The sequence below is a fragment of the Antrostomus carolinensis genome, unplaced genomic scaffold (genome assembly GCF_000700745.2).
Source record: "Antrostomus carolinensis isolate BGI_N321 unplaced genomic scaffold, ASM70074v2 scaffold24162, whole genome shotgun sequence".
Classification (NCBI taxonomy): Eukaryota; Metazoa; Chordata; class Aves; order Caprimulgiformes; family Caprimulgidae; genus Antrostomus; species Antrostomus carolinensis.
In genome coordinates this window covers 344-20395 of record NW_010300608.1, presented here as the reverse complement: position 1 = coordinate 20395, position 20052 = coordinate 344, and the positions used below count along the sequence as shown (strand labels likewise).

Below are 20052 nucleotides of genomic sequence, written 5' to 3'. Positions count from 1 at the left end.
TTATAAATTAATTTCCAGTGTGATCCATTTCTAGCATGAATGTGTTTTCTTTAACAGATGAAGCAAGTTGAAGTCTATAATTAAATAATAAATGTCATTCTCAGTAGGAAAACTAAACAAAATAGATTAATGCCATATCTAGTATTCATAAGTTACCTCTGTCCTCCCCTATAGTAAAGCGAGATAAATATACAGTAAAGTAATTTGAATTAAGACATTTTACAAAACATCCACGTGAAAATGTGATTTAGAGTTTGACATTTTGTTGGGAGCTGAGGACTTTGTACTGAAGAAATTATGTGCAATCCTTCTTGGCCCCCTGTATTAACTGAGCACTGAGGAAAAAATACCTGATCTAGCACTCATGAGAAAGAATATCCAAAGAGGTATGCACCATGGAGAAGCATGAGAGCAGGAAATTATGGTAACTACATAGAAGTCTACTGCAGTATAACGATACAGTTACTGTTTTCTTCCTTGTATTTAACTCTCTGAATTTCTTTTTTATTTATCTTGCTTCATTCATTTAACTGTTTATCCAAACGGTTTGATTTTATCTAGGCACCGAGTGCTGTAAACCAGCTCATTAAATCAGTGATTTAGGTAGACCCAGATTTCTTTGATATGTGTATTGATGCTCTTGGTTTAACTGCGTATGCATTAGCACAGTAAATCCTGTGAAATTTATGGTCTTGTTTATGGTTAAATTAGAACAAAACTTGTCTTTTGCCATTTTTTAGAATCAAGTAATTCATAGCACAACACTCTTACATATCCATTTAGCATATAGATGTTCTTATAAATTTAATTTCTCATTGCATCCCATTATTTCCAAGATGTAATAAACTAAGTTTTAGAACTAGACCTGAAAAAGGGTGAGTAGAAGTGATCAGCAAAATTACCCTGGGTTTTTCCTGATATTTTTTGTAGCATACAGTGAAAAATGTGTGGGAAAGTCATCATTGCTGAGAATTAATCAGAAGGGGCTTTACTTAGCCCCAACTTCCTGCAGCAGCTTACAGCCAGATACCAGAACCCCTACAAATCAACATTGGCTTTGTGGTGTTAAAGCCTACCTAAATTAAGAGATGAGTAATTTCAGATGTATGAGTGAAATGGAGGGCATAGCTAAAGGGGGGAAAAAGTCAAATTAGCAAAGGTGATTGTTGAAGAAAGGGGGATTTCATCAAGGAATACATTCAGTTTATAACCTGACAATTTAGCTGTAGCAGAGCTCAGGTCATCCTCTAGTAGCTGCAGTAGAGACTGAGCCAGCAGTCGTACCTGCCAGACCGGACAGATACACTCTCTCAGCTCCGTGGATCTCAGAGGGCAAGGATCCTGGGAGGATTTAGAGGACTATAATGGGAAGCAACAATCAGTGTTGTTTTAGAGCTGGGAATAGTTGTTATTTGAACAAATATTTGACCCAAATAGTTGTTTGGGCCAAAGACACAGCTGACTCACTGGTAACCACTGGGCATCAAATCTGGGAAGGGTTCTTGAAAAGTGTTTCAGAGCCCTGTGTCAAATGAGATTTATTTCTGAGCAGTTACCTAAGATTTAAGGTGGTCAGAGTGTGTTTGGTTGCACTCAGATACCAAAAACCTTTGGAAAAGAGAGTAAGGTACATTACAGAGAAAGGCTGGATTAAGTCTGGCATTATTCAAATGCAAAGACTGGGGTTGAGGGTGCAATGGGGCATAAATAATTGAGATGTGCACAGACTGTGTTCTCATTAAGACTCCCTCCTGCTGGTATGTGGCCCCTCCTCTCAATAAACCTGTAATATAATGGAGGGGGTTTGGATGTCGTTATTTGCTCTGGTTTTAAAATGCCAATTTTGATTTGTAGTGGTTTTATTCCTAAGAAAAATGGATGGTCATTCAGTTAAATGAAATTATGTTGAATAAACTGTTGTTCAGTTTCACTAGGCAACTGTCAGATCTCATGTCTCAAAATCCTCACACATATTTTTTTTTTTCTGTCTTTCCAGATACATATAAATGACGTAGTAGCATTTCACTTCTTAAAAATGTCTGTCTGGTTGGACTAAAAACAGCTCTATTTTTTTAGGGAAGTAATGATTTTGCACCAAGGATCAGTTTTAGTATTTAGCATTTGACTGTTCACTACTGTCTTTTTATCTTAGAAACTTCTACTTGAAAAAAATTGTACACATTGTGAAGTCATTAATACTCCTCTCTGCTGCCAACAGATGTTGATGAATGCACATCAAACCCATGCTCTAATGGAGAATGTGTCAACACACCTGGTTCCTATTACTGCAAGTGCCATGCAGGTTTCCAGAGGACTCCTACCAAGCAAGCTTGCATCGGTAAAGAAAATTTGCTTCACATCTACTGACGTTGCAGATATTCTGACACCTTATGTGAGATCCCATTGGAGTTCAAAAAAAGTTAGCGATGCAATTTCATTACATCCCCACAGTTGTTACACTAATTGGAGCTCTAGTTCTAGGCTACCATTCCATTTGTTCTGTTGTTGCTATCCATTATTCTGGAATATCTGTCACTTGGCCAGGGAATTCCGCAGACAGAAGTTCTACAAAAAAATAAGGAAATAAACTGTTAGTATGACAGATGTATATTTATGTATGTACACAGGTGAATGTTTGAGTAGGTTTTTAAAAGTATTCATAAAGTATTTGCTGAGCATCACAAAATGTAGCATTGTAGCATTTATTCTACAAGCCTGTAGAATAATATTTTTCCTATCTCTGATGCAATGAAAATAAATTCTTCATAATCTTTGGAATTTTTTTCTAAGTAATATTTAAATAACATGCCAGTATTTATCAAAGCAATAATTGTCACTATATAAGTTTTTATTTTGCAGTCTTTCTTTGTTTGATTTTTTTTTTTTTCCTTAGATATAGATGAGTGCATCCAGAATGGTGTTCTTTGTAAAAATGGCCGGTGTGTAAACACTGATGGAAGTTTCCAGTGTATTTGCAATGCTGGGTTTGAACTGACTACAGATGGAAAAAATTGTGTGGGTAAGAACACTTCTAAACAATGGGGCAGGCATTAGCTTAGTGATTCTAGAAATTCTGCTTCATACTACAATTAAGGATCATTAAGGATTACCTTTTTTTAAATAAGGTACGACCTTATATACGACCTGAGCTGAACTTATAGTCCCTGCATTCAAATAGTTATTTTATGGAACTGCATGATTTCAAGGAAAACTTGAGGTAATTTTTGGTTTTGAAGCTACATCTCTCCTCAAGAGTCCCAGGCAACTCAGTGCCAGGAATAACATTTTTCCCTAAAGCTTCATAGCAAGTGCTCCATATATCAGCACTTCCGAAATTTTTTTTTTTATTTTGACTGTACTATGTAAAAAAACCCTTCTTATATAAACAACAGGCTCTTAATACTGTCAGGTGTTTGAAGCTTTTTATCCTTCCATGCAAGAAACACAGATGTACCCTGTTCTTCCATACACAGTCTGCTGAAACATGTGAAGTAACTGATCACAAAGGGAAAAAAAAATGTTGGTTTATCTGTAGAGTGAAAACTCTTGAGATACTTCTTCAGAGTTAAGAGTAGAATTTGATCTTCAAGTGAAGGAATATGTCACATCAGTCCTGATCATTTATTTTTGCTGTGTCATCTTCTGGAAGGTGAGGAAATATAAGCAGTTTTCTTTGCAATATTTTGCAGACCACGATGAGTGTACCACTACGAACATGTGTTTAAATGGGATGTGCATAAATGAAGATGGGAGTTTCAAATGCATCTGCAAACCAGGATTTATTCTGTCTCCAAACGGACGTTACTGTACTGGTATGTAGAACTAAGGGGTAACACACTAAGACAATCTTGATTGAAAATGGCTTTTCTGGTCCATTCATTCATGCAAGAATGGCAATCCTGTGACATGGATTTAATATCATACTAATACCTTACTAACTCATTAGAGTAGATTTCTTGAGCTGCCTGGAATAGAAGTAGGTCTGACTTACAGAAGCAAATAACTGAATTATTTAATAATATTGTGAAAACTACAACAGATGATAAATTAGCTTTTGAAAAGTCTTGGAGCGTTGTAAATGCAGCAAAATATGCAAGCCCTTCATGAAGTGGTAAAGTGAGCAGCAATATGGGAAATTTTAAAGATTTAAAAGATTTTACATTGATGAACACATACAAGATGTTTTCCACATCATTATTCTGACAATTCAGAGTGCATAACACTTAAGACATTGCCACATAGCATTACAAACTTTTTAAAGTGAGGTCATTGAAAACTTATATTAAACATTTTGACAGTAGAGAGTGTAGCTTCAGTTTAAGTAAACTAATGGAAGATACCTGTTGGCTGCCAGTAGAAGTAGATTTGGGTTTGAGTCACTTCTAGTAAGTGCAAAATCATCTAAATTCTTAGGTTTCTGCTTTGAAGTTGAACCCTTTCTATTAACTCTGGTTTTCTTAAAGTACATACAGCTGGGCTGTTGACTTGGATAGAAATTAATGACCACTGAAAAGTTATTTGAAATTAAAATTTGCCATCATATGGATATGATGAGTGCTTCCCTAACCACACTTTAAAGCAAAGATACACTATCATGGGATGGACAAAGGGGAAAATTTATCATTAATTTTGCTTAATGTAGTCTCTGAAGTGCTTCGAATCATACAGTTTTTCAGAGGCTTTTTCCTTGGTTTTTGTTTGATTGGTTTTTTTAATGTACAACTGGAATTTGATTATTTATATAATTCCAAGATGAGATTTTTCTTAGAAACAAAAGCAGCATATGTTGAAAATTCATCTGCTATATAAAGTCATTTGGTAATACTCTAGAAGTATTAGTTGTAATCTTGCTTAAAAACAGTGAATAGATTGTTGAATTGTGTTCCCTCCTGATAGATATTGATGAATGTCAGACATCAGGAATTTGCATGAATGGTCATTGCATAAATACTGAAGGATCCTTTCAGTGTGAGTGTCCACCTGGCTTGGCTGTTGGAGTTGATGGTCGTGTGTGTGTAGGTAAGTGAGGTTTTGGTTTTTTTCATTGAAAAGCAAGTGGAATTATCAGGTTACATCCTTCTAGATAATGTTGACATCGAAACACAGAGGATCTGTCCTAGGATAAATTTGGAGTATTTGTCTTTTGTTCTCTATGTGTTTGTGTTCATGTATGTGCGTCTGTGTGTATACATATGTATATTCATATCTAAATTAAATTGTGCATCTTCCACTTCATATCACTAAAACAGGTACATATCTTGGTTGTGAAACTTATATTTTTGCACTCTCCGTTTCATTTCTTTCTCTAATCTGAAAACATTTTATTCTCTCTATACTGTAGTATTAAAGAAGAAAAAGCCTTAGCAGGAGAAGTGGTGAAAACTAGATAGAGTTGTTTCTGTGAACTCAAATATCATTATTAAGAATTATTAGGACATCGTGCATTATGTTATCCCATAAACCTAGTGTAAAAAGACAAAAAGCTTAAATTCCTCTGTATAATTGGAGTGGCACCGCCTCTTGTTTACCAGCTATTCCTATAAAATAAACTTTCAATGTTTACTCTTCCTGGCATCTCTTTTGGTTTTGAGGCATGCCTTTTCTAGTCTGCTGATGAATAATCTTTTGTCATATAATCTAATTACTGATTAAGAGAGTGGGGAGGAATATACATTTTACAAAAATTTCTGAGAGTGATGGGACTACATGCACTAGGGACTGTGATACTGCAACGTTACTTGAACCAATTTAATTTACAGAAGATATCATCTTTCCCTTCTTCTTCATGTCACAACAGCTGTATCCCCTAAGTTTTTTCTCTCTTGGCTTATATATGTATCTACCATCAGGCATATTGGTGACCCAAGGCTCAGTTAGTGGATAGGCATGGCTTTAATCTCCAGCAGGCAAATGTGTCTGGAATGGGGCCCCCTGGAGTGAAAAGCCGCTTCTGGTTGCATCACAACACATTAACTTTGCTTTTGGTATGTGGCCTTGTGTGTTAGATGCTGCTGGTTCCTGGTCTGCCGTTGGAGCTGGTATTAGATCAGGCCAGCTGACTATGTTATGATGTTTGACAGGTTCATGAAGCAGTAAAGGCAGAGAGGAAGCCATTGGCTTAGTTCTGCAATAGTCCTGTATATTAATCAGTGCTGTGACTGTTACTGCTGATGGATGCATGTATGTCTTATCTGCACGTGTCCAGATAAAGGAAAGACAGACTTCATCACAGTGTTTGGATGTTATCTCGCACCAAAGGGATGTGAGATACTACATCTTTGCATTGCTATTATTAATTCATTTAAAGTAAAATTTTGAATTGTGCAGAAGTTCATAATTCTTTAAAATAAGATGTAGTGAAAGCATTCCTTTTAAGCCTGCAGAGGCTGGCCTTTTCTGTTACCACATCAGTTTAAAAGATGCAAGATAAAACCTCAGAACAGCTTAAAAAATAGACTGATAAAAAGCCAAAACACCTTCTCAGTCTCTCAGTTGAAACCCAGATATTTGTTTTTTTAAATAAATGAGATTTTTTCAAACAAAAGCAAAGTTTGTTCTCTCCTATGTAGTAGCCAAGTTGTTTTCTTCTGATTAAACATCTGGAGAAAAGCAATGAAAAGATAAAACAATGAGAAAAGGCTTGGTATACTGTTTTTAGTGTAGAAATGTCACTGCTTAGTGGCACAGCAGCAAAAACATATTTGAGTACAAGCTGTTCAGTACTGTTTTTGTGGTCCAAGTTGGCCTCATCTTTACCCCTGTCAGTGATACAGCTGCAAAGAATCAATGCAGTGCTCAATTTTCTGTGCTTTCATTTACCTAATGCTACCATAGTCCTAGCAGCTAAAGGCTTCACAAGTTAGCCATCAGCTGTGAACACTATTTTATATTTGAAAATGTTCAGCTCCACATGTCACATAGCTTTAAGGCTTACCATAAATACTTAAATTTTCATCAGGAAATGTACTTAATATGACAAAAATTGTAAGGTAGAATCACGATTTATTTGGAAAATTCATTTTAAAAAGATGATGTAGTTATTGCAGGCATAAAGTAACATAGGAAATTTCAAGTATCATGTAACAAAGATATCCTCATGTGTGACCTTTAGAACAGAATTTCTGAGCCAATCTGCTGTTCAAAATTTTATATTTATATATATGTGTGTGTGTGTGTGTATATATGCATACATATGCTGTGTTAACTAAAAGAATTTGCTGTCTAGCTATTGTGTCCCATATATTACATGAACTAAATAATACTTTTCAGACATTCTGGCTGCTAGAAAAGTATTTGCAGTCTGAAAGTTAATGTTACATGGGGCTTCCTTTTTTGTACTTTTGTATTCCCACAACTGTGCTAGGCAGCTAGCAAAAATATAAAATCATAGAGCCTACAGTCCAATTCTCTAACTCTTACTTCAAGCTGTATTTCACTTCTGAAAAGTGCTGTTGGTTCTGATGAGACTATTAATAGAATAAATTGCTTTTTTAATTAGTATTAATAAGTATGGAAAAGTCAATCACAAAATGTTATACAAGTTTGGAAAAAAAAATAAAGCAAGGGGGAACAAATGCTTGGAAAAGGAACAGTTAGATAAATGCTTAGAGTCAAAATAGTATTTGCAGGCATTTCAGGTTTGGCTATACTTCTAACTGCAGCTCCATGCTCAGATACCTCAGCTGGCTCTGTGTGTGTGTTTGTGTTTCAGCTCAGAACTTATTCTGAGCCATGGCTATAGCTTTGTACAATGTTCGTCATTCTCTGCTGAAACACTTTTAATTATAATTCAGTCAGTTCAGATCTCTGCCCAAAGCTGTAGCCATCCAGGACAAAATAGCTATTTTTTATTTTGCCCTGGTTGTTTTGCAGAACCATACCTTAAAGTGCTTGTCATAAGCATTGTATGATCTGACCTTCTCAGGCACTTGGATGGTTGCAGAGACTTTCACTGAGAACACATCAACCACAGGTCCACTGACCTTGACCACAAGTGTGGTGATAACATTTGCAGATGTTGAAGTGCTACACCACAAAATTTAAGAGTCTAGAAATGCTGTTCTCAGGGAAACAGTGGTTTCCCATAAACAGGTACGATTACAGCAGCACCGATGTTAAACTCTTATCCAGGGCATAAAATAAGTTCTGCAGTGTTCTGAAATTAGTAGCCAAAGGCTGATCAAATGACACATGGGGAGCAGTGTGGGTTCATCAGTAAGGTGCATGCTCAGAACTGTGGTGACATAGGGAACCTGAGCTTGCTCACACCTGAGCTTGGTGAGGTGTGTACAGCAACTAAGCCATGGACAAAGTAGTGCCCATCTTTCTCATCCGTGCTATCAGTGTGGGAAGCACAGCCCAGGGAAGTCATTCTCCCTGTCATATGATTGGTTGCTATTTTGGATCTGGAGGAGCCACCTTGGTTCTTCATCCTGCACAGGCTTTGTGAGTCACTGTGTAGATAAGACTGCTTTCCTATAACTAGTTAGGTAACCCTCCCCAAATTCTCTGTGCTTCCTCTTTAAAAAACATTGGTTCATGTGGAAAAGCACATGTTCTCTTCTTATACAGAGCAATTGCTCAGTACATGTGTAGCTTCCACTGGCTGCTTCCTACATTTCACATCTTCTAAGACCTTTTTTACATTTTATAATCTTTTCTTCCCCTGCAGTTTTCCTCAGTACCATTTCCTTCCCTTGAATTGCTTTTCCATTCTCTCCAAGACAGAGAACTAGGGGGAAACTTTCTCTTCTGTGAAGAGAATGATTGAAGCCCCTTTATTCATGGCAGAGCATGGCAGAGTGGCACCTGGATTTGTTAGAGGTAAAGGGAGTGATACAACTAATTATTTTGCAGAGTACATGAATAGACATTTCTTGTGTAAAATTCTTGATTGTTGTCAAGCACAGTAATCTTCTCCTGCTGTGAAGTGCAAGCAAAATGTACTGGCTTCACCTAGACTCTTGGCAAGGTACAAGCCCTGAAATCTGGGCGACATTTAACTGTGCTCCAGAACTGTCTGTTCCATGGGATACCAAACGCAAAAGAAAACATTTATGTACAGGCAATCCTGTTTTATAGGAGCCAGATTAAAACACTCAAAGAGCAGGCAGAACACAGAAAGAATTGCCAGTTCTTACTTGGATTGGCACAGGATATGCCAACATCCACTGAAAGATTTTTCATGCAACTTTTCTTTGTTGTTTTTAGGTCATCTTTTAAGTAGGTAGCTGTCTGGATTCCCTTAGACCCTACTCAGTTTCTGAGTGCACTTAGGGTCATGTCCAGGACACAATGTATAGTAGTTTTACTGGCAGATTGACAAAGAGCAGAAATTACTGCCATGTTCTGATTTGGTCCATAAAGATACCTGAAACAAAGGATATTTCTATTGCTCCAACAAGTGTCCATAGAAGTATAGAAGTTTGGCTTCTCTAAAGGCTGTTTACTCCATCTGTGTCCTACAGTTCTTAACCACACATTTAGGTGGACTCTCCACTCACATCCTTGTTAGAAGATCCTCCAGTATTTTCCTGTAAGCAAATATGCAAAAGACATCTAACCCTGGAATGACCAAACAAACAAAACAACAACAAAACCCAAGCCAAAGCATAAAAAAAGCAGTTCAAGAGACATTCTCATAGTTCTTGGGTAAGTATAGCAGATAATTATAACTGCAAAGGTAGGCCTGAAGGCATGCCTTGGAAGATGCATCTTACTACTGGTCATGTCAGTCAAATTGATTTATATGGCTAAATCAGCTGCAAGATTGGCAGTATGCACATGGTGAGTCCTACAGCTGTGTGGCTGTCCTGTATAATTTTTCTGATGTCTTTCTTTAGCATGATTTTCGAGGTTGGAGACCTTCCAGGTAGTAGTTTTCTTTGTGTAATAAGTGATTTGTCCTGGCCATCATTTCCAGCCCTATACGCAGGGATGGCACTGTAGTTTCCATAGCAGCTTTTCAATCACAAACCTCCAGAAATTTCTTATACTTGAGGCAGTAGTGCTGCTCTCCCCACTACCTAGTTGTGTGTAAGAATTGCTAAATTGCTGTTGCTAGCTAGGTATTAGGACCTCTTTGATATCCTGACCCTAATACAGCACTGGTGCCAGTTTACGTATAAACCTATTAAGATAGCCAAGTCACGTAAATACTGGTCTAAACAATCTGCTGAAATTTCATTTCTGTTCAGAATTTGTAAATACAGTAGGAAGCTGTGCTCCTCCTTTTGGAAATAGGTAGCCTCCCATATTACCAGCCCTGGGGTGCTGTGAGTTATCCTACATGAGGAACCATTTTGGAAGTAAATAAGAGATCTTTGTGTCCGAGTTATGGGTGCAGTACTTCTCAAAGGGAAAAATTAGTCACCACATGCTGATTCAAGCCATTCTGTGTTTCTTACTGAGACATGTGTGGATGGATTTACAAGGCTGCTCTGGTGTGTGGGTCATCTTTGCTGGGTCCTATGGAATGCTTTTAAATTTGCCCACAACATGCTAGTTTAGGTGGCTCTAAAGTACTCTGGAGAGAGCTCTGGGAGCTAACCATTTTGAGAATTGGCCTTGATGCCATCAGGATTATTGTAGAAGAGCAGTGCAGATGTAGCCAATGTAACCATTTTGTTGAACAAGGTTTTTTTTTAGGTCTCTTTGGGATAGTATGCATGCATTTCACTGAGCCTAAAGAAATAAATTATTTATTTGCTTGCCCTTTCATAGATACTCATATGCGTAGCACATGCTATGGAGGCATCAAAAAAGGAGCATGTGCCCGTCCTTTCCCTGGTGCTGTGACAAAGTCTGAATGTTGCTGTGCCAATCCCGACTATGGTTTTGGAGAGCCATGCCACCCCTGCCCTGCTAAAAACTCAGGTGAACTTTTGTGTTTCTTTGAATACTACAGTGAACATACCAATTTAAAAAAAAACTCTAATTCAGATCAGGTTGTTCATTTATTTCATGCCTGAAAGAGAAGTGCATAGGGTACTTAATGGAACTGTACACTGATTTTGAAAATGGTTTCTCCTTTAACAAAAAATTCTCTGATATTTTATGTTGACTATTTGTGGTTTTATGTATTGTAACTTTTGAGGTGAACCTAGTTCCAGAGCTGGCCAGACTGTGACGAAATTCAAGGTGAAGGATGTGAATATGTTATGGATGAAGCTGGGTCCCTGAATTAAGTGTTGGCTATAAGTAATAATACTTTAAAGAGAATAAGCAGCAGAGTTCTTTGTTGAATCTGTAAATTTCCTAGTCAAATCAATCCAGTTTAAAAAAGCAGTCCATATTAATTTTAGAAATCTGTATTTCGTAATAAGATTCAGTTCTCCAAATAAACCTGGGGATTCACAAAAAAAAGCCTCTTGAATATAGAACTGAGATGATGTATCATGGACAGTATTTCCAATCAGAGTCATTTTCTGAGATAGCAGAAAACTATTTAGAAGAAACGAAGTAGAACTGGTGTTATGGTTGAAGGCAGTAACTTAAGGAGACAGTTCTGTCAAGACTATAATGAAATCACTTGAGCATTTAGTTCTGGATATAAAATTTAATTTTTGTATAAATGTGAAAGTTCAGGGTGGACCGCTGCTTGATGTATTTAGCTGTATTATCTATAGATAGTTATTTCATGTGAACATTGGCATTTCATTAGTTACATTGTAGAAAAAATATTTTGAAAAAAGACCAGGTGAATTTGTTTTAGGATTAAATAAGGTGAAACACTGGAAATAACGTTTTCTTTTTTCCCCAACATCTCTTACTTCAATTGAGTAGCTGAATTCCATGGCCTGTGTAGCAGTGGAATAGGTATTACTGTGGATGGGCGAGGTATGTTGCACATTTTCTTTAATGTATATGATTCACAGTTTAAAAAAAAAAAATATATATATACTCAGAATTATATTTTTCTTTAACATACTAGGGTAGAGTTTTTTTCCTCAAGATTAATATGTTGATTTTAGTATTTTCATTATTGAAGTACAATAATTAAATGTTGTTTAAAGAAAAGGCATTGTAATTGTAAAGAATTAAATCTCTACAGCATTGGATTTTGCCTGACCTTGACAATAAAAAAAAGTCATCCATTTAAAAAATTTGGCCTATAATTTATTTTTTTAGAATAGGTGTAAGATATTTCTCTGTAATTTGGGGAATGACAGGAGCTATTTGCATTTGGAGTTGATTTTCAGTCAGCTGGGATAGTAATAGAACAGTTTTTCACTCCAGATCCAGTGTTCACTACATGGACTTTTTCCATGGAGGGATCATTTCTCTGGTGAGTTAGAGTTGGAAGGGACCTTACTAAAAAAGTTCCTCCTAAAAGAAGTCCTAAAAGTGAGCACTTGCTTTTGTACTGGGAACTGTAAAGCTCCAGCTCCTTTTTCTAGCACCACAGAGAGAGGGATTTTAAAAATAATAGCTGACCCAGGCCTGAAGTAGGGGCGATGTGTTCTGCAGCTGGCAAATAAGTAGAGTGGGTTGAAGAAGGAATGGTGGAACACAATATTGTGATTTGTTGCAAGATGGTTCCCTGATGAGTTAGTGAAGTTGCAACCAAATTAAACCAGATACGGTACATTTAATATTTCCAGGCATTTAATTTCTATAACTTTTATCCTTGTCAGCATTAAAGGTCATGCTCAGTACAGCAGGAACAGAATGAGACCCTTTGATCATTAGACTTGCTAACTGCCTACATAACTTTTAAAAATAGTACTATAATAAAAGAAATACTGTTTCTGTTCAGTACTGTAAGTGTAGATACATATTTTTTTCTTGTCTATGACCTCATTGCTTAACATGTTGCCAAACTTACAAGTAATTTGAAATCCATGGAGTTTGTAAATTCTCTGACTTTTCTTTTCAGAGAATTATATAAGGTCCATTTGTAGAATCTCAAAATTTCATGGAGAAATAATGGCAGTGTACCATAATATTATTATGGTACAAACAGCATCCTACCATAAGAATTTACATGTAGTCTAGTAGGGAGGTTATATGTTGGATACATGCAAAATACAATTTCTCACCACAGACATAAGACCAGTTACGGTCTCTACCAACTGCATGGTAAAGACTATAATCTCTCAGGAGTTCATGTGTCAACTAAAATTCCTTTTTGTTTAGGTTTCTAAAGAAAACCCTGGTATTTTCCTTACATCTTGTGCAGTGACCTTGCAGACAATTTTCTTGCTGCTACTCTGACCACTGCTTATACCAAGGGACTTTGACAATTTCTTTTCCTAAAGGAGAGGAATACTGATGCCTAATAAAAATTCTGTTGTGTTCCTCACATTCTCATTATCAAGAGTGGGATTACAATTTATCAGTGAAGCTCTTGTCATAGAGATTTTTTTTATCTTTTAGTTGACGCATAGCTTAGACTGCAGTCCATCACCACATGCTTACTCTTTTCATTCAGCTTGTGATTAACAAATGCAAAAGCTTCATGTCTTCATTTGAGAGAAATCTGGACATAGGTGAGGACAGAAATTTTGCAGTCTGGTTTAATATAAAAAGCAACAGGAAGAGCTGGGCCGTCTGAAATAATTGATTTGATAAGGGGAGAGAGAGTCGTGAAATTGCATGCCTTGTCCCCAAGATACAAACAAGTTTGCTAAACTACTTTTTACTCAAAAAAATACATAAAGCTGAAATATTATGCTAATTCATATTTTCCTATGAAATTTTAAGATGTCTCATAGCTTTGAGTGTAATCCAGGGATAGCATGGTTGTTCCAAATGTGTATCTGAGTATAAGTAAATAATGATCTAAACTGCACTATGATTAAAGAGGAAATGTTCTTTAGAAAAAAATGAGCAGTACAAGTATAAAACAAGGTTTTTATGAAGTCACAGCTAGGCCAATACCCCTGCTGTTCTTTCCAGGATTTGGAAAGGGAACTATTGAAAGTAATGGGCTTACCGTATGGAAAGAAATAATATTGAAAAACCTTTTTTTCCTCAGAGGGAAGAAGTATTAAAACTAGCCTGTTCCTGCTCTTATAGTTCATGTGAATATTTTGGAATTTTCCAACTACAGCAGAAACTCTATATGGGACTCTAAACTCAGGGAATGTGTCTCATTCATCATCCTATTTTGTCAATCTGAGAAAAAAATTAAATATCAAAAAAGTGCTATAATTTCTGTAAGACTGAGTATGCTGTGGTATTGACCTATGCGTTAGTCCTGTATTAGGAAAAGTATTTGTGTCACCTAATAATTTATAACTTCTTACCTAGATCCTTAGACCACAGGCACTGAGTGCACAGGCTAGATATTTTGCATCAAGGTGTTCTTACAAGCACATCGTTCCCTATTGATTAAGGTTAGAAAGGATATCTGGACATCATCCAACCTAACCTTCTGCTCAGAGCCAGGACAACTACAAAGTTGAATCAGGTTTCTCAGGGCCTTTCCCAGTAGAGTTTGGAAAATCCCCAAGGACGGGGTTCCCATAGCCTCTCTGGGCAGCTTGCTCTAGTGCTTAACCACTCTCATGGGGAAGAATTGTTTTCCTGCTGTTCAGTTAAAATTTCCCCTGTTGTAACTTGTAACTGTTGTCTCTTACCCTGTCGTGTACCTCAAAGAAGAGTCTAACTCCATCTTCTTTCTAACCGTCTATTAAGATCAGAGAACTGCTATTAGATGTCCCTGTCATCTTCCCTCTTGCTGGCTAAGCAAGTCCAGTTCCTTCAGCCTCTTCTCATAACTCAGACACTGATCCTGCTAGGCAACTTCAGTCACCCTGACATCTCCTGGAAAAGCAGCACAGCAGGCTGTATGTAGTCCAGGAGAATCTTGGAGTACACTGAGGATAATTTCTTAATCCAGGTGATAGACAGCCTAACCAGAGGAGAAGCTTTACTGGACCCGTTGTTTACCAAAACAGATGAACTAATTAGTAAGGTCAACACTGATGGCAGCCTGGGCTGCAGTGATCATGGCCTGGTGGAACTCATGATCTTGACAGATATGGGCCAGGTGGAGAGTAAGGCCAAGACCCTGAATTTTAGGAGGGTGAACTTTCAGTTGTATAAGGAATTAGTGGATAGGGTCCCTGGGAAACTGCCCTCAGGGACAGAGCAGAACAGAGCTGGCAGCTCTTTAAGGACATTTTTCTTAGATCACAAGAACTCTTGATTTCCACATGTAAGAAACAGGCAAGGAAGGCAGGAGATCAGCATGGCTGAGTAAGGACCTGCTGGTCAAACTAAAGTGTGAGAAGGAAATTCATAGGCATTGTAACCAGGGACACGTGTCCTGGAAAGAATACACAGATGCTGCCTAGATGTGCAGGCATGGGATCAGGAAAGCTAGGGCACAGCTGGAGCTGCATTTGACAAGGAATGCGAACAATATGGAAGACTTCTACAAGTACATTGGTCAGAAAAGGAAGATTACAAGAAAATGTATGCAGAACACACAAACACAATAAATAAGGCAGGAGAATTAGTGACAACCAACATGTAGAAAGCTGGGGTACTCAACAAGTTTTTTGCCTGAGTTTACACTGGTAATTGCTCTTCCAGTATCTCTCAAGTCTCTGAACATCAAGGCAGGGATTGGGGGAATAGAGTCCCTGCATCATAGGAGAAGATCGGGTTCCAGAGCACTCAAGGAACCTTAGCATACACAAGTCCGTGAGACCTGACAAGATACACCCCAGGGTCCTGAGGGAACTGGCTGACGTAGTTGTTAAACCACTCTCCATGATATTTGAAAAATGTCAATCGGGCAAAGTCCTCAGTGAGTGCAGGAAAGGGTATATCACACCCATTTTTAAAAAAGGGTAAGAAGGAGGACCCTGGGAACTACTGACCAGTCACCCTCACCTCAGTGCACAGTAAGATCATGGAGCAGATCCTTGTGGAGGTTATGTCAAAACTTGGAAGACAGAGGTGATGAGAGAGAGCCAACATGGCTTCACCAAGGGCACATCATGCCTGACTAATCTAGAAGTATTAGAATCTAGTGAATGCACCAGTGGACAAGAGAAGAGCTACATATATCATCTACCTTGACTTCTGTAAGGCCCTTAATACAGTTCCCCCACTACATTCTTCTTTCTCCACTAAATTGGAGATAGATGGGTTTGATGGATGGACTGTTAGATAAGGGATTGGCTGGATGGTTGTGTGGAGAGAGTTATGGTCAGCAACTCAATGTCCAAAAGGAAAGCAGTAACAAGTGGTGTACCTCAAGGGTCCATACTAGGACGAATACTGTTTAATGTCTTCTTCAGTGACATAGGTGTTAGGATTGAGTGCACCCTCAGCGAGTTTCCAGATGAGTGGTGCAATTAATTCGCTAGAGGCGAGAGATACCATCCAGAGGGGCGTTGACAGGCTTGAGGAGTGGGGCCACGTGAAGGTCATGAAGTGCCCCAAAACTGGACACAGTATTCCAGGTTTGGCCTCAGTAGTGTCTGGTAGAGGGGAATAATCACATCTTTCAGCCTTCTTGCTGTGCCCTTGCTATATACTCTATGAATGACGACCCCGGAGTCTTGTGAATCTGATGTTGTCCACATCTATCACAAGATCAGGTTTGTCATATATTTCAGTATCTGGTTATCTTCTGTGTTGTGTTAATACAGATATTAATGAGTGTGCATTGGATCCTGATATTTGCTCCAATGGAATTTGTGAAAACTTACGTGGCAGCTATCGTTGTAACTGTAACAGTGGCTATGAGCCTGATCCTTCTGGAAGGAATTGTGTGGGTAAGTTGCTCAATTATTTTATTATTGTTGAATAATTCATCACTATATTGATGCTAATTTGAATTGTCAGAATTTAGGTTGCAAGACATCTGCTGCTTAAAGCTACAATGAAAATGCAAAAAATATCTAATTAAACTGCTTTTCTTAGTCACTGCATAGCTAATATTCTTACTGGTGTATTTTTCTGTCATTTGGCAGAGGGGTATTACTGTTTGGGAAATGTAAGCAAGAGGTATCATTACAGGTTAGGAATTAATTTTCTCAAAAGCATGGATCAGTTTGTGTTATATTATATGTATAAGGTTTGTCAAGGCCACTTAAAATGTGTCCCTTTCAAGGCTGGATGATAATTTGTCAAGAGCTGAAGGTCACAATTTTGCATAATAAAATGTAACAGGTGTCTGTCATTATCGTAATGAATGATAAATGGTGACCTGGGCACACAGTCTTTGCAGTATGCAATAATTCTTGAGGTACCTGAGTTACACAAGTACAGAAGAATGGATTGCTGCATGCTTAGTCCCTTAATTTCTGAAAGCTTCAGCTCATGAGGGAAGCTACAACCCTCTCTTAGGATTTCACAAATCATATCTGAACAGTGAGCTCAAGTGTAACAGCTAGTTCTTCGGAATTTCAGGTCACCAGTATAAAGGAATGCTTCACTTCAGAAACTTCTGTCATTTGTAGTTTGTTTTAGGTTTATACCAGACTGTTGTTGCAGTATCTAGGTACATTTTTTGGAAGTGTTTAGGAATACCCAACAGAAGATACCTATGTTATGCATTTCAGTCTCTGTCTAATTAACAGTCATACATGAAATTCAGTATTTTTTTTATTTTGGGAATTCTTACATCCAGAAAAAATGTATTTATATCACATGTAAATTGTATGATAGTATCACTTACAGTCCTGTTATGGTCCTGTAATTTTAAATAGAAGACTGAAGTTTGTTTGTATTAAAAGCTAATGGAAATCTATCTGAAATAATTATAAATCATCCTACTGTCTGATGTGTTTGTTTTGAGGAATTATTGCTCCTTACACTTAAAGGTTTACTGACCTATCACTGGTATTTGTGGTCAACAAAACCTCACCATTTTTGGTAGGGAAAACCTGTGAACTAAACTGTGATATAATTTTAATACCAAACATTCCTACCTAGTGATGCAAAGTAAACACAAAGAAATAAAAGTGTTTCTTTTCATCTGCTTGACTTAAGGAATTTTACAGCTAGTTACTTCATAAAGGCCTTAAATATGACCTTTTGGCAGGAAAGGCACTGCTGCAGAAAACTGTCAGTGTTTTTTTAAAATATGTCCCATAATATTCCTTTTCCAAATGGATTTTATGGCAAGGGATTTTATTTATCTAGTTACACTTGGGATTATATAAGTGTTACTATAGGTATATGTCTGTTTAATTACTTAAATAAAAATACAGTATACTGACTGTGAGAATGCATTTATTCTTAGGAGAATTTTTGCATGAAAGAATTTAATCGTGAACACTCAAATAAAGGATTTAAATGTTTTAATTAATGATACAGATTATGAGCTGCCAGGAAATAAATCATCATCATGTAGAATGCACACAGTATTTTTTTCAGCTGTAAGAGTTTTTAGAGCATGAGCTATATTGTTCTGTGTTTTTATAGTGTGTATAACAATAGGTTACGGTCCAAATCTGAAGTTATTCTGTGAGATTCTAAAGAAATAATACGTTCATAACACTGCTAGGTGGGGTTGAAGAATTGTGTGACAAGCTCCAAATAAAACTCTATTACTCTTGAAAATGTCAAATTCCAAATCCATCCTCCTTTACTTAGGTAAAATCAGATTAAGTTAGATTAAGAACAGGTTAGTTTAGAAGAGCTTCTTTACAGCTGCCAAACTTAAATCTTAGATTCATCATCTGGAGAAATTTAGACTTTATTGTCTGAATCCTGAAGGAATTTATAAGCATAGCTTGCAAAATTTAATGTAGTCGGGAAACCAAAAGCCTCCAAATGTAATTATATTGCATTCTTTGTTTTATTCTTTATTTTTAAAGTCTCTAAAAAATCTAGCTGATTTAAGATTTCAGTTGCAGTGTTAAGTTTCGGAAATCCAGAAGTCAAAATATAGAGATACCCTGAAGCAGAATAAAGTGACATGTTTATCATGGCTTATCCTGTCAGTATTCTTCTATAAACTTTAGTATTTGTGACATGTGATGGGCATTAAGGGAACGTAGCTTAAAATTAGCATTATTTGGAGTCAATATAAGAGGAGTTGAGGAAGTGATGTTAATTTATGGGTTTTTCCTGTTCAGTGTGCTTGATATCCTGGTGTTAATTATAAGGGGTTTTTTTAGTACAATATACCTCTGGAGGGGAGGTACATATGTGTACTCTTGAGATGTCTGTCATACATGAACTGTACAGTTTAGATTTTAGTGCACATAATTTGTTTCATGGATAACAAATTCAATTTTTGCCCATAAAACAGGATTTGGACAGCAATCTAACACATCTTTATTTGTGTGTTAAAAAAAATTAAAATAAAATGCTGATTTCAAAGCAAATAGACCTTTGTGATATAGTCATATAATTGACAAAGATCCCAAAGTCATTCCAGGAGAACATAATTATTATTTTAGTACTAACCATGAACGGTTTTTAGACTTGCTAATTAAAAACTTTAAAAGCACAACATCATTTTTTGTAACAGAATATGAAAATTAATTAAACTTTTGAAAGAGAATTAACATTTTTCCTTGCAAAGTCACTGTTGTAGAAAAGTGCATATCCAGCAACCTATTTGTTGCTGTAGGAAGCAACAGGAGCGATTTGTGGAGGTGAAGGTGTGTCAAGGCATCTGCACTCACTGGTGTATCTAACTCGTCTTTTTGCAGACATTGATGAATGTTCAGTGAATGGGCTGCTGTGTGATAACGGACTCTGTCGAAACACTCCTGGGAGTTACAGCTGCACTTGTCCAAAGGGTTATGTGTTCAGCACTGAGACAGACACATGTGAAGGTAAAAAATCTGCAAGCTGTGTGAATTTTATTCCTTATTATAGAACATTAAAGCTAAAAGATTCAGACTGGTGACAAATACCAAGGGAAAAGACAGAACCAAGATATTGCATAAATAATTGCATTCCTCTTGTAATTTCTATGCAGTATTTTTTTTAGTATATTGGATCTTTTAATTTAGTTTCTTTTGAGGTAATCAGGTCATTCATATATGAAAATATTTTCCTTTCCTTATATAAAACATTTCTAAGCTTGAATAAAAGGGAATATATGCTTGCCTTTGATCTTTTAGCAGGGAC

General features: G+C 37.0%; 1 protein-coding gene across 1 annotated transcript in view; it reads left to right on the top strand.

Annotated features, from left to right (window-relative positions):
• LOC104521257 (fibrillin-2-like) overlaps nucleotides 1–19754 on the top strand; it is a gene marked incomplete at both ends in the record, with an annotated part of 28848 nt that extends 9094 nt beyond the window's left edge. The window contains 6 exons of the mRNA XM_010163198.1: nucleotides 2219–2338; nucleotides 2894–3019; nucleotides 3690–3812; nucleotides 4897–5019; nucleotides 16611–16736; nucleotides 19629–19754. Coding sequence (XP_010161500.1) covers nucleotides 2219–2338; nucleotides 2894–3019; nucleotides 3690–3812; nucleotides 4897–5019; nucleotides 16611–16736; nucleotides 19629–19754 — 744 coding nt within the window. The remainder of the gene's footprint in view (nucleotides 1–2218; nucleotides 2339–2893; nucleotides 3020–3689; nucleotides 3813–4896; nucleotides 5020–16610; nucleotides 16737–19628) is intronic.
• Nucleotides 19755–20052: the final 298 nt, after the last annotated feature.